This window comes from Salmo salar, chromosome ssa24 (genome assembly GCF_905237065.1).
Source record: "Salmo salar chromosome ssa24, Ssal_v3.1, whole genome shotgun sequence".
Taxonomy (NCBI): Eukaryota; Metazoa; Chordata; class Actinopteri; order Salmoniformes; family Salmonidae; genus Salmo; species Salmo salar.
The window spans coordinates 3,191,645-3,207,459 of record NC_059465.1 but is presented as its reverse complement, the minus strand read 5'-3'; the positions used below and the strand labels follow the sequence as shown (position 1 = coordinate 3,207,459).

Here is a 15,815-nt window from a genome sequence, read left to right as displayed (position 1 = left end):
ACACAACGTGCCATTGGAACACATGAGTGATGGTTGCTGATAATGGGCCTCTGCACACCTATGTAGATATTCCATAAAAAAAAATCTGCCATTTCCAGCTACAATAGTCATTTACAACATTAACAATGTCTACACTGTATTTCTGATCAATTTGATGATATTTCAATGGACAAAAAAATGTGCTTTTCTTTCAAAAACATGGATATTTCTAAATGACCCCAAACTTTTGAACGGTAATGTATATTTTTTGTGTGTAAATCCTTATTACTTACTTCAATGATTTTCAATTTGAGTGTCATTTTTTCTATTTCGGCTACATTTTCTCGTTCTGAACGTATAACACAGGTGGGAGTTTAAGGACGAGTGTGGTATCAAATCAAAATGTATTGGTCGCGTACACAGTTTAGCAGATGTTATAGTGGGTACAGCGAAATGCTTTTGTTACTAGCTCCTAACAGTGCAGTAAAATGTCCAATGTGACAATGACGACAAGATCAGCGGCTCACCAATTTGATAGCTCCAGCTCAGTTACACCACAGGCATCACCTAAACAAAACAATGAAACTGCTATGCAGTTGTCGGATATCGCTGGTTAGCGCTGGAACTGATTGAATCTAGGCCCTAGTGATGAGCTATTAAATGGTCATTATCTTGTGGTTAGTAAGAGACCTTTAACTACATACGGTGATTTACTTTCATAGCTTTGGTTGACATTTGTATCTTACAGATGTATACAGATTCTCTCAGTATTCATGGACGTCATTCAATGGCAACATTGGCAAACATGCAGAACACTTTAAAGACCACTGGGATAGCATAAATATTACACAGACATGGAGTAGTGCTTTATTGCAGAGCTTCACGGGCTATGTGATGTTCAGTATAGCTGCGGTATAGTCCTAGAATGAAAGAGGATAGAAACCTGATGTTTCAGAAGTGCCTTAATGGTCATGAACAGTCTTAATCAAGTTTTTCATGAAATATCTGAAGGAAACTTTGGTCATCAAACTATGATGACCAAATTATGAAAAAGGACTGTTGCTTCTACATTGACAAAGTTTTATCATAAAGTTACTGGTCCCCTCCCCCATGTTAAACACTTGGAATCATTAAGGGCACAAGGTGACATCCCCTTAACTCTCATTTTATTACACCAATGGTAACATGATGTTATCTTACCTACATACATTCTGCCTTGTAACCAACATTGAAGAAGATGTGTTTGCAGAGGGGTGTGGTTCATATAGCTAGATTGCTACTCTACTGGTGCTAAATTTTGACTGTAGGGTGTTAGTAAATATAATTAAAAGTTTACCCTCTGGCAAAGCTACTTATATGTTTCCCCATTCATCCATGTCTGGTGTTCGTTACTGGTCAGCTAGGTATTCAGCCATCATGGAACAAAAGTCAACAAATGTGTCAGTGCTGCTGTAAACCGCATCACAAGAGACATTCCAAATGGGAGATGTATAAAAAATATATATAGAATTGATGCAATTTTAACGTTGTTTGAGTTGCTTTGTGTATCACCAAATGTGCTTGAGATGATTTTACTGCAACACTGCTCAAAACATCCAAGTTGCTTGACATCGAGCTTTCAAAAAGCTGTCAGTCATGGTGAGCTCATGAATATAAGCTCCCCGCCCACTTAGCCTGTCTTGTTAAACTTCCTGGTAGTTTCAGAATGACTGTTTAGGTCCTTTAAAGATGATTGTTATTTTTGTTTGGTTCTTTTATCTCATAGTATTGCATCCATCCCAAGGACAACAAGGACCTACCATGGGACAGAAGCAGATTGAAGGTCATTGCTCCTGCTTTGATTCTCCAGTGCAGGGCTGCCCAATAGATGAGCCTAAAGGACTATATAGATCATGTCTGGCCGGTGATATCACATGTGATATGTATACTCATGATTTATTGCTCAATATAGCCATGCAAATAGAACTGACCAAGGAGCACAATATACATTCCATCATTCATCTTATACAAAGCTAACAACCCTCTTCTTTCTATGTTAATAAAAACAAATGTATTCCTTTATTTAACTAGGCAAGTCAGTTAAGAGCAAATTCTTATTTACAATGACAGCCTACCGGGGAACAGCGGGTTAACTGCCTTGTTCAGGGGCAGAATGACAGATTTGTATGTTGTCGGCTTGGGGATTTGATCCAGCAACCTTTCGGTTACTGGCAAAAATCTCTAACCACTAAGCTACCTGCACTAGGCTATGCACATATAACACATATCAATAACATACTTTAGGATTTCTCAGTGATATGCTAATACAATCCATCAAGTCTGAGCTGTTTGTTTTTCATTGGCAATAAGATATACTATGATGATCGTCATGGGGTGCTCAGTGAAGTTAATAGTCCACAGTACGTCGATAAGAACAGTTCCCCAACAAATTACTTTTACAATACGAGCATGTAGTCTACTAAACAGCCCTTATGTTCATGCAGAACTGTGAAATATTCCTATCATGAAATATTATTTGGTACACAATACAGAAAAACTCATTCTCCATTCCCTCCCCTGACCACTGAACTTTGGTCCTTAACTTGACACCTTGACCTCCGACCCCAACCCCATTAACAAAAGTGGTCACAGTTGGCCATACGTGATTTAAAACACACCTATGTTTGTTACACAGTTATATGGATATACACTTATAATAACTTCTACAAATGTTTCAAGAGACGACTGGTTAAATCCATGCACTTCATGCACAGATGATGGTCATCGTCCAGGCCCACATAGTAGGGTCTCAATGGGTTCCATTCAGAAAGGAGTTTAAGGGGAAAGTTGGGAAATATGCCCATGAAGTCAATTGGATGAGAGCCATGTATTAGTTTCCTTTCAGTTTATTTTAATGTTGGTTTGATTGTCTGTTGTTGTTTTTGTCATTGTTGTTGTGGTCATGGTACTGTTTGTGGTTGTTGTTTAGAAGTTTTTCCTCAGTCATTTGTCCAGGTGTCTTACATTAGTCTCTTTCAGAGGGTCAGGAGGCCATAGGTGTCCCCGTCTACTTCATGCCGCTCCGCAGCACCTGATTGGCTGCGATAAGCATGACACTGATGACGAAAGCAATGGCGAAAGCACATATCAGGCTCTTGCGTACACACGTCTGCTTGACTTGCTGCGTTGGACTAGCTGCTTGACAGGGAAGGGAGGCAAGAGGATAAGGAAGGTATTTTAGAGGAAAAGAGCTACAGTACATATAACGCAGCTACCTCTGGGCTATGCATTTTCCCACCACGTCAACTTTCCATATCTCTCACCTGTTACTCCCTCTCAGTTAATCTACAGTGAGGGAAAAAAGTATTTGATCCCCTGCTGAATTTGTATGTTTGCCCACTGACAAAGAAATGATCAGTCTATAATTTTAATGGTAGGTTTATTTGAACAGTGAGAGACAGAATAACAACAAAAAAATCCAGAAAAACGCATGTCAAAAATGTTATAAATTGATTTGCATTTTAATGAGGGAAATAAGTATTTGACCCCTCTGCAAAACATGACTTAGTTCTTGGTGGCAAAACCCTTGCTGGCAGTCACAGAGGTCAGACGTTTCTTGTAGTTGGCCACCAGGTTTGCACACATCTCAGGAGGGATTTTGCCCCACTCCTCTTTGCAGATCTTCTCCAAGTCATTAAGGTTTCAAGGCTGACGTTTGGCAACTCGAACCTTCAGCTCCCTCCACAGATTTTCTATTGGATTAAGGTCTGGAGACTGGCTAGGCCACTCCAGGACCTTAATGTGCTTCTTCTTGAGCCACTCCTTTGTTGCCTTGGCCGTGTGTTTTGGGTCATTGTCATGCTGGAATACCGATCCACGACCCATTTTCAATGCCTTGGCTGAGGGAAGGAGGTTCTCACCCAAGATTTGACGGTACATCCATCGTCCCTTTGATGCGGTGAAATTGTTCTGTCCCCTTAGCAGAAAAACACCCCCAAAGCATAATGTTTCCCCCTCCATGTTTGATGGTGGAGATGGTGTTCTTGGGGTCATAGGCAGCATTCCTCCTCCTCCAAACACGGCGAGTTGAGTTGATGCCAAAGAGCTTCATTTTGGTTTCATCTGACCACAACACACCCAGTGTGGATTTCAGTCCTTCACGGCGTAGTGTGTTACCAATTGTTTTCTTGGTGACTATGGTCCCAGCTGCCTTGAGATCATTGACAAGATCCTCCCGTGTAGTTCTGGGCTGATTCCTCACCGTTCTCATGATCATTGCAACTCCACGAGGTGAGATCTTGCATGGAGCCCCAAGCCGAGGGAGATTGACAGTTCATTTGTGTTTCTTCCATTTGCGAATAATCTCACCAACTGTTGTCACCTTCTCACCAAGCTGCTTGGCGATGGTCTTGTAGCCCATTCCAGCCTTGTGTAGGTCTACAATCTTGTCCATGAGAGAGCTCTTTGGTCTTGGCCATGGTGGAGCGTTTGGAATCTGATTGATTGATTGCTTCTGTGGACAGGTGTCTTTTATACAGGTAACAAACTGAGATTAGGAGCACTCCCTTTAAGAGTGTGTTCCTAATCTCAGCTCGTTACCTGTATAAAAGACACCTGGGAGCCAGAAATCTTTCTGATTGAGAGGGGGTCAAATACTTATTTCCCTCATTAATGTCACGACTTCCGCCGAAGTCGGCCCCTCCCCTTGTTCGGGCGACGTTCGGCAGTCGACGTCACCGGCTTACTATTCACCACCGATCTATGTTTTCCTGTTCGTTTTGTTTTGTCTTACTTATACACATCTGTTTTCAATTCCCTGATTATGTTACTTATTTAACCCTCTGGCTTCCCTTTTTGTCTTGTCCGTGATTGTTCATGTTTAGTGGTTGTTGGAGGTGTTTCTCCCAACCCTGTTATTTTGCTGTGGGAGAATTTTTGATTGTGGTTTTTGAGTAAACACATTTGTTTGCACTTATCCCTGTGTCCTGCGCCTGACTCCGATACTTCTCCAAACGAAAGCGTTACAATTAAAATGCAAATCAATTTATAACATTTTTGACATGCGTTTTTCTTTTGTTGTTATTCTGTCTCTCACTGTTCAAATAAATCTACCATTAAAATTATAGACTGATCATTTCTTTGTCAGTGGGCAAACGTACAAAATCAGCAGGGGATCAAATACTTTTTTCCCTCACTGTATATGCCTGTCTCAAGAAAACAATTAAACACGGTGTATTATAGTGTGTACAATAAGTCTCTTATGATCTATATCCACCTGAGACGCATGTTCTGAGTGAACTATAAAGTGTGAACTTTAAAGTGTCTACTATAAAGTGTGTACTATAAGATCCCTTACTGTCTATATCCACCTGGCAGGCCCCTGGGTTCTCTATATGGCTCTCCTCGGTCATGATGATGTTCTCGATGTCCTTCATGGTCAGGTGGTCACAGAACGTATCGTACAGCAGCCTCTTCAGCTCCTCCACTGTCAGCTTCTGCATGTCGGTCTAGACACAAGCACACACGCACAGACAATCAAGAGCTGTTGTCACTACGGTGGAGATACTGTTTCAAGGATGATTTTATGTTTTTCACCCCAATGGATATGGTTTAGATTTGGGAATGGTAAGCTGATCCTGGACTTTCTAGCCTGAGTGAACAACACAACACTGCCCATTGATGCGTGTGACATATTGAATGACTGTCTTGACTTGGGAACATACACTTCCATACACACATTACAACGTGTGTGTTTGTTCTAGATTGAACACAAAAACACTGCTTAGGCATAGACAGACATTGCCAAGGGAAGCCTGAATCAGTCTCTAAATACTTGGTGACTCCTATTACTGTCAATATGGGAGGGTAATTATCTGGCAAACTGTCACAGAATCAATGCCTGATTACATCTACATAGATTTCACTTCATTTGATAATAAGACAAGCGTAGAAAAGGGATGGCACTGTCCTATTAACCATCCAACCAAATCTGGCAATTACATTTGTCTTTGTTCCAAGTCACAAAGACTTAGATAAACGTGATAGATAAATGATTTGATAGATAGATGACAGCTATGGCGAAGCATCCTGATCACCCAGAAGCCTTTGCTTCAGCTTGTCAGTGGTAATCAGCAGGAGAGATGCGGGTAATGATTACTTACCTTCCAGAACACGGAGTCAAAGTCAGTTCCGTGGAACTTGTCAGGCATTCCGGCTGCTGTCAGCTTGGGTCCGAGAAGAGTGACAAACTCCTCGAAATCCACCTGACCATCACCTGTTGATGACAGTGGGTCGAAGACATCTGTTATGCTAGTGTGTTTGCAAGCACACATGAATGCATGTATGCATAACTATGTGGGTGCCTGTGTGTGTGCCTGTGTGAGTGCCCTGAGTATGTCCGTCGGGGGTGTGTGTGTGTGTGTGTGTGTGTGTGTGTGCGTGTCTCACCGTCCATGTCCAGTCTCTGTATGATGACCTCCAGCTCCACCTCGTTGGGCATGTATCCCAGGGATCTCATGGCCATGCCTAGCTCCTGCTTGGAAATAAAGCCATTCCCATCACGGTCAAACACCTTGAACGCCTCGCGGATCTCTGCAGAGAAGACACAAACGAAGGAGTATGGCTCAGTTGGTAGAGCATGGTGTGTGCAACGCCAGGGTTGTGGGTTTGATTCCCACGGGGGGCAAGGACAAAAACAATGTATAAAATGTATGTATTCACTACTGTAAGTCGCTCTGGATAAGAGCGTCTGCTAAATGACTAAAATGTAAAAAATGAAACCAGCCTACCTGTTCTGTGCGCCTAAGAAATCAATCAATCAATTAATGTCTGGTTGTGCATTTGGTGGGTGGATCTTAATTGCACAAGGCCTATTATTTGGCCGGGAAGAGTATTTTTATTGATTCTACACATCACTTTGGTCAAGTTGATTCTCTCCAACTGACTTGTAAGTTGCAGCAATTTTTGGGGTTGCAAACGGCCTATATCGCATCGATATTAGTCAGGAACATTTATTCCAGTGCTGAAATGTATTAAAAAAATTTAAGTAGGATAATTTTGGTCATCGAGTCGTAATGGTATCCAATTAAACTTTGAGTGAGGCGTAGTGCCTTTACAGCCCTCTACTGGGCCCTCGAAACGAAGCTAATCGAGAATGATGTTCTGTAACCCAACCCTGGAGAGTTGCTTGAAGAGTAATCGATGAGAAAAATACTAGGATTGAAGCAAATGTAAGGAATTATAACTTTATAACAAATCATGCAAAACATTTACAGTTAACAGGAATATGTTCGCTGTAGAGACAAATTATAATGCAAAAGTTAATTTACAAAAAACTGCCTAACATTGGCCAGCTAGCTATGCATTTAGCTTTCTATGTGTGCGGTTCACAGTTATATGAATTGTAATTTGTCTTGTTTAATGTTTTAGGAACTCCTGAGCAAACCAGAAAACAAGGCTATCATCTTGTGAAACCCAGTGCTAGTAAAGAATTCAGCTAAAGCATTTAACGTTACTGGAAATTGAATCAACAATTTTGTAAACTTGAGTCCGAATTGTCATTGTTCTTTATTGAAGTAACGTTAACGTAGAGATTGAAGATATTTGTCTTGCAATGCAGCTGAAGTAACATAGCTAGCTAACTCTTGTATTGCTTATTGTGTAGTAGAGTATACAAATACATGTATTCCTATGGATGGGTAGCTATGTAGCCGATTTGTGTATAGACCTTAAAACATTTGGTATAAATAGGGGTTTTCATTTTTTTTATTGCTTCCACTTGTTAATCATTAATCCCAAAGAAATTGCAGGAAACATGTGAAGGAAATGCAACTGTTACATTTCAAACTGCAAACTGTTGGGACTGAGCCAAAGTCAGTATATTTCAAAACAGTTTTGTGAGATTTGTGTAACTCACGACTTACATGAGGGTTGGGTTTGGATTACAATCATGTCACTTACCCACTAACATGGGATTGTACCACCTAGGGAAAACCTTCATGAAGCTGCACTAATTACGTTCTATCCAATCATAGCAGCGAACCTTCAAATAGTGAGACAGACCTAACCATTACACAGCGCCTCGGACTTGGACATGTTTACAGAAGACAACGCAATTGATGTGTTTGACAGTGATTACTCAAGTCTGCCACTGTTTTGGTCATATTGAAAATTGAGACGATGCACACTTGATCCACACTGCCACTTGTCAATATTCCAAAATTCAAAACCTATACACGAGCATCTTGTGTCCCGCCACAACTTGTTTTGTGACATGATTCGATATAAAACACTGCCAAACAGATGCACACTCTGGTAAGAGATAGTGAGAAAGCTGTAAATGTGAAACGTCACCAAAACACACACGTCGCCACTCGCCAGTGACTTGATAGCCAATTTAGCTAATATGGCCTGTCTGTTCAATGTGCCTGCTAGCTACTACTAGCTAGCTTCATTGACAACCGTGGTGGAGAGTACTTACGTATAAATGCTGTAAAGTACTACTTTAGTTGTTTTGGGGGGTATCTGTACTTTACTATTTATATTTCATTGATCATTTTTACTTCACTACATTCCTAAAGAAAATAATGTACACGGAACAAAAATAGAAACGCAACAGGCAACCATTTTGAAGATTTTACTGAGTTACAGTTCATATAAGGAAATCAGTCAATTAAAATAAAATCATTAAGCCCTAATCCATGGATTTCACGACTGGAAATACAGATACCTTAAAAAGAAAATTGAGATGTGGATCAGAAAACCAGTCAGTATCTGGTGTGACCACCATTTGCCTCATGCATTGCAACACATCTCCTTTGCATAGAGTTGACCAGGCTGTTGATTGTGGCCTGTGGAATGTTGTCCCTCTCCTCTTCAATGGCAGTGCGAAGTTGCTGGATATTGGCGGCAACTGGAACACGCTGTCGTACACGTCAATCCAGAGCATCTCGTACATGCTAAATGTGTGACATGTTTGGTGAGTATGCAGGCAATGGAAGAACTGGGACATTTTCAGCCTCCAGCGGTTGTGTACAGATCCTTGCGACATTGGGCCGTGCATTACATTTTACATTTTTAGTCATTTAGCAGACGCTGTTATCCAGAGCGACTTACAGTAGTGAATGCATACATTTCATAAAAATATTTCTCCATACTTGTCCCCCATGGGAATCGAACCCACAACCCTAGCGTTGCAAACACCATGCTCTACCAACTGAGCCACACGAGACCTTATCATGCTGAAACATGATGGGATGGCGGTGGCTGCATGGCACGACAATGGGCTGCAGGATCTCGACACGGTATCCCTGTACATTCAAATTGCCATAGATAAAATGCAATTGTGTTCATTGTCCGTAGCTTATTCCTGCCTATACCATAACCCCACCACCATCATGGGGCACTCTGTTCACAACGTAACATCTGCAAACCACTTGCCCAAACGACACCATACACGCTGTCTGCCATCTGCCTGGTACAGTTGAAACCAGGATTCAGAGTACACTTCTCCAGCATGCCAGTGGCCATCGAAGGTGAGCATTTGTCCACTGAAGTTGGTTACGACGCCGAACTGCAGTCAGGTCAAGACCCTGGTGAGGACGACAAGCACGCAGATGACCTTCCCTGATACAGTTTCTGAAAGTTTGCACAGAGATTATTCAGCTGGTTCATAGGCTGGCGTGGTTACACGTGGTCATCGGTTGTGAGGCTGGTTGGACGTACTGCCAAATTCTCTAAAACAACAATGGAGGCAGCTTATGGTAGAGAAATGAACATTCAATTCTCTGGCAACAGAGGATATTGTGGATATTGCTGCAGTCAGCATGCCAATTGCAAACTTTCTCAAAACTTCAGACATCCGTGGCATTTTGTTGTGTGACAAAACTGCACATTTTAGAGCGGCCTTTTACTATCCCCAGCACAAGGTGCACCTGTGTAATGATCATGCTGTTTAGCTTTTTGATGTGCCACACCTGTCAGGTGGATGAGAAATGCTCACTAACAGGGATGTAAACAACTTTGTGCACACTATTGAGATATCAGCTTTTTGTTGGTATGGAACATTTCTGGGAACCTAACATGTTGCGTTTGTTTTTCAGTATTCTTTTTACTCCATACATTTTCCCTGACTCCCAAAAGTACTCGTTACATTTTGAATGCTTAACAGGACAGGATAATTGTCCAATTCACACACTAATCAATAGAGCATCCCTGGTCATCTGTACTGTCTCTGATCTGGTGGACTCATTAAACACACATGCTTAATTTGTAAATGCTGTGTTGGAGTGTGCCCCTGGCTATCAGTAAAAAAAAAATATATATATATATACATATAATGTGCCGTCTGGTTTGTGCAGTCTGGTTTGCTTAAACTTAATATAAGGAATTTTACTTGTGATACTGTATATTTTAGCAATTACATTTACTTTATACATTTAATATATTTAAAACCAAGTACTTTTAGTCAATTTTAGTCAAGTAGTATTTTACTGGGTGATTCACTTTTACTTGAGTCATTTTCTATTTTGGTAGCTTTACTTTTACTCAAGGATGACATTTGGGTATTTGTTTCCACCACTGATTGACAAACGCGGAGATGGAACAGCTAACTAGCTAGTGATTTTGGGCACTGATAAACAGCGTGTAGCAGCTTGTGCTTTATTTACGATAGTTTGACAGCTTCCTGATGAAGTTGTAGATATTCTCAGAAATCAGTCCTGAGCGCAGCCAGCAGCAGCTGACTCAATACTGTCTGCAATGCACTGACTTTCTTATGCATATTGCGTGACATAAACCTCTTCGGAAAAAACATAAAAAGTACTGGCAGCGATTACAGACTCGAGTCTTCTTGGGGATGACACTACAAGCTTGGCACACCTGTATTTGGGGAGTTTCTCCCATTCTTCTCTGCAGATCCTCTCAAGCTCTGTCAGGTTGGATGGGGAGCGTTGCTGCACAACTATTTTAATGTATTTCCAGAGATGTTCGATCGGGTTCAAGTCCGGGCTCTGGCTGGGCCACTCAAGGACATTCAGAGACTTGCCCCGAAGCCACTCCTGTGTTGTTTTTGCTGTGTGCTTAAGGTCATTGTCCTGTTGGAAGGTGAACCTTCATCTCAGTCTGAGGTCCTGAGTGCTCTGGAGCAGGTTTTCATCAAGGATCTCTCTGTACTTTGCTCTGTTCATCTTTCCCTCGATTCTGACTAATCTCCCAGTCCCTAATGCTGAAAAACATCCCCACAGCATGATGCTGCCACCACCACGCTTCACCGTAGGGAGGGTGCCAGGTTTCCTCCGGACGTGACGCTTGGCATTCAGGCCAAAGAGTTCAATCTTGGTTTCATGAGACCAGAAAATCTTGTCCTTTAGTTGCTTTTAGATGTCTTCTCCTCCGATTGCTCAGTTTGGCCGGGTGGCCAGCTCTAAGAAGAGCCTTGGTGGTTCCAAACTTCTTCCATTTGAAAATGATGGAGGCCACTGTGTGCTTGAGGACCTTCAATGCTGCAGAAATATTTTGGTACCCTTCCCCAGATCTGTGCCTCCACACAGTTATGTCTCCTTCAACCTCATGGCTTGTTTTTTGCTCTGATATGCACTGTCAACTGTGCGACCTTATATAGACAGGAGTGTGTCTGAATACATATGTAAATAAGGTATTTATGGATTATTTTGTTGCAAAAACGTTTAAAAAAAGTGTTTTTGCTTTGTCATTATGCGGTATTGTGTGTAGATTGATTAGGAAAAACATTAATTTAATCCATTTAAGTTTAAGGCTGCTACATTTCAAAATGCACTGTATATTGTAGCAAAGGCTAAGTTCATAATATGCTTTTGGGAAACCGGGCCCTGGTAATCAATCCGCGCCCTTTCAAGAGGTTGGCTTGACAGCCGCTGGATCCTGTTTCGAGTCTCGGTCAGTGGTACCCCCGAAATCGCTACAATATACTTCCGCGATTGGTTTCATTGACTCTCCCATTTAACTGCCCCTAATTGACCCAGTTGTTGCTACATCTTCTGTGTCACTGATCTATAAATAGTATTCCCTGCCAAATAATAGGCTCTGTGCAATTAAGATTAGCAGAGCTACTCCTCCCCTGGCATAGGCGATCCCCCTACCAAAACACCCACAACCAGACATTGATTGATTGGAAACAGCTTGTGTAATTTCTTAGGATTCTCTACCTGCAGTAAACCTAGTGCATAATGCTGGAAATACCGGTAAAAGCAAAGTGCCACAAATAAGTCCAAAAAGCATGGCTTTAGTTAGGCCGTATATAAATGGTCGCATCGGGACAAAAATATCTGACAGACACATCATTTAATTTATTTAACTAGGCAAGAACAAATTCTTATTTACAATGACGGCCTACTCTGGCCAAACTCTAACCCGGACGATGCTGGGCCGTTGTGTGCCACCCTATGGGACTCCCAATCACAGCCAGTTGTCATACAGCCTCAAATCAAACCAGGGTCTGTAATGATGCCTCTAGTACTGAGATGCAGTGTCCTAGACTGCTGTGCCACTCGGGAGGCCACTTGGGAGGAAATGTTTGCTTTTCCATTCTACATTAAACAAATCTAAAGCACACTGAGCAGGTCCAGCTTTAAAATACTTCCCCCACATCTGGAACAAGCTTCAAAGCCCATTTCCTTATCAGTGACTGAATCCCATCATTCATATGTGTTGTAGATCATTGTCCAGTCATATAAAGAATGACACTTGTCAAGTGATAATGTGAAATGACTGATCCTAAAATATGTAGTTTAGGGAATGTATCTCTGTAGATACAGTAGATGACAGCTAAATCTACTGTAGGATAAATCTGCTCTGGTTGCTACTCTTTCTTTCACAGGAGCCAAGATTCAACAGCACATTTTTTAAACAATCATGTATAATATTATATTTGTGTTAAATCACTGTAAGCTGGGAAATGAAACATAGCTCTGTGTGATTACATTATAGATAACATTTGCAAGTGGGAATTGAAAAGATACAAAACCCGATTTGAATATGAATAAATCTAGAATTGAATGCACAAGGGAAATGTTACTTGCTCGTGTTCTCACAGTTATTACAACTTTTTTTCTAATCTATTACAAATGCTCAAGCTTTCGTAATTCTGTGTTCACTCTTAAAACTCATTGTTAATGATATGCAGTGTAGTGAATGTGATTTGCTGTTGCATTGATGTAGTGGGGTTTCAGAATGGGGATGTATAGGCAAGTCTGGACAAAATAAACCCCTGACTCCTTTTGACATATATTTTGTTATGAGGAAAACTAAAACAAAATGTGAGGATGAATGATGACATAATGTGTTGGTATTGTGTACATAAGATGTTGCCAAGGCTTTGGGATTTTTTTGTTTGTTTTGTTTTAAGGCGCAAACAAAATGGAAACCAATCTGCTACAGGGACAGGGGTACTTGGCTATCATGGATTACAACGGATTACAATGTGACAAACAATTTATAAGGTGGAGTAGAATTACATTTTACTGGAGCTGTTTTTCACCACCCCCCTCCCCCCGTTTATCCAATGTATTATTGCAGGTATGGGGTTGAGTTATTGAAAGCCTCCAGATACATTTTTCACCTCATGGCTAGCCCGGCTGCTCCCGATCCCATTGTTTATACATCCACCTGAGGTCCCTGGCTCCATCTGTTTGCTGGTGTTAGCTGTTTAAACAGTTAGCTCTGCAGCAGAGCAGACACCTATTCTATTGAAAAGCTCAGATGCTGCCTCTCAGGAGGGGCAAGACCTTTAGAGAAGGTGGCAAAACCATTTTAGAAGGTGCTATATCTCTTAATTGGCTTAACTTACAGATTGATTAAAGACAGAGATGAATAAAACATCTAAAAAGGTTGAATACCACGTTGCAAATAAACCTTGCCGTAGATTAAATGTGCCATTGTTTTTTTACCCGTATCAAAATAAATATATTATCCAGTGTTTGTCCAGGTTTGTGTAGAGAAATATGCTCTTTGTCCAGGTTACGTACAATTTATGACGATATACACTGAGTGGAAAAATGCTCACTAACAGGGATGTAAACAAATTTGTGAACAAAATTTGCCAGAAATAAGCTTTTTGTGAGTACGGAACATTTCTGGGATCTTTTATTTCGGGATGAAAATGGGACCAACACTTTACATGTTGCATTTTTATTCTGTTCAGTATATATACAGTCTATACAGTCACGACTTCCGCCGAAGTTAGTCCCTCTCCTTGTTCGGGCGGCGGTCGAAGTCACCGACTTTCTAGCCATCGCTGATCCACTTTTCATTTTCCATTGGTTGTGTCTTGTCTTCCATCACACCTGGTTCCAATTCCATCAATTGCATGTTGTGTATTTAACCCTCTGTTCCACCTCATGTCCTTGTCGGTAATTGTTTCTTGTAGTGCTTATGCACGGTATGCTGGTATTTACCGGGTTTTGTTTGACCCATTTATTGTATTGTTCTGTTGATGGTGGTTTATGGATATTAAACGACACCATTGTAAATCAGTTTCGCTCTCCTGCGCCTGACTTCTCTGCCGCCAGTATGCATTGCACTACATATACACTGAGTGTACAACATATTAGGAACTCTTTCCATGACAGACTGACCAGGTGCTAGCCTGACCAGGTGCTAGCCGATTTATTTGAATCAATGAGTCAAGTTAGTCAAGTTATGTCACATTCACCATCTCTCCTCCAAACCTTGACTGTTATTCATTTGAGTGCATATCTTTGTCCTTCTATGCTTCGGCATACAAGTATGATTGGTTTATGGACTTGAATCTGAAGTGGGATAGCCTGCCTGCTGTATCTAGCATGCTGCTAGAGGTGTGGGGGCTGGAATTCACCACCTGTCTCTTCAGTGGCTGGTACATGGGCACAGAGATAGTAGTCAGGGATGGTTGTGACAGCTCTCGCTACAACATCTTGAAGGTAATATGATCATTTTATAAAGCATTTGTAAGCATTTCTATACATTTAGATGCACCCCTTCGGTGGCTGGTACATGGGCACCAAGATTGGTGTCAGGGACTTCTGTGACAGCTCTCGTTACAATGGTTAAATGCCACTATTTTGACATTCTAATGAGACCATGACGTATCAGTGTTATAACAGTGTTACATGAGTTATGCAGAAGGGAATTCTCAAGAGTTGTGAGTGGACTTTTTACTATAATCTTTTACTATGATATTTACTAGAATCTATAATATGCTTTATTATAATCTGATAGGGCTATTTAAGATATGTCTTCAATACTTACCAGTGTGGTGGATTAATCTGATATCATGACAACATACATACAGAGCTAACAATCATCACTTATACGCTCAACAGTCATGCAATAGGTTTCCATAACACATCAAAATATACACAATGCATTTCCATGTCATGGAAACAACACCTGCTGTTTCCATGACATGGACTGACCAGTTGAATCCAGGTGAAAGCTATGGTCCCTTATTTATGTCACTTGTTAAATACACTTCAATCAGTGTAGATAGATTAAACAAAGAATTTTAAGCCTTGAGACAATAGAGACATGGATTGTGTATGTATTCCATTCAGAGGATGAATGGGCAAGACAAAATATTTAATATTTAAGTGCCTTTGAACGGGGTATGGTAAGTGCCAGGCGCATCGGTTTGAGTGTGAAGAACTGCAATGCTGCTAGGTTTTCACGCTTAACAGTTTCCCGTGTCTTTAAGACATGATGGTCAGTCCATACAGAAAATATCAAGAACTTCAAAGGTTTCTTCAAGTGCAGTCGCAAAAATTATCAAGCGCTATGATGAAACTGGCTCTCATGAGGACCACCACAGGAAAGGAAGACCCAGAGTTACCTCTGCTGCACAGGAT

At 41.1% G+C, this 15,815-nt stretch overlaps 1 protein-coding gene across 1 annotated transcript; it reads right to left on the bottom strand.

Moving 5' to 3' along the window:
• Positions 1 to 237: 237 nt before the first annotated feature.
• LOC106584969 (calcium-binding protein 7) lies at positions 238 to 8,052 on the bottom strand. Its single transcript, XM_045706606.1, has 5 exons — positions 8,025 to 8,052; positions 6,406 to 6,549; positions 6,120 to 6,232; positions 5,315 to 5,465; positions 238 to 3,153 (listed from the first exon to the last, which is right to left on the bottom strand). The coding sequence occupies exons 1-5, from the start codon at positions 8,050 to 8,052 to the stop codon at positions 3,026 to 3,028; spliced, it is 564 nt and encodes a 187-aa protein (XP_045562562.1). The 3' UTR covers positions 238 to 3,025.
• Positions 8,053 to 15,815: the final 7,763 nt, after the last annotated feature.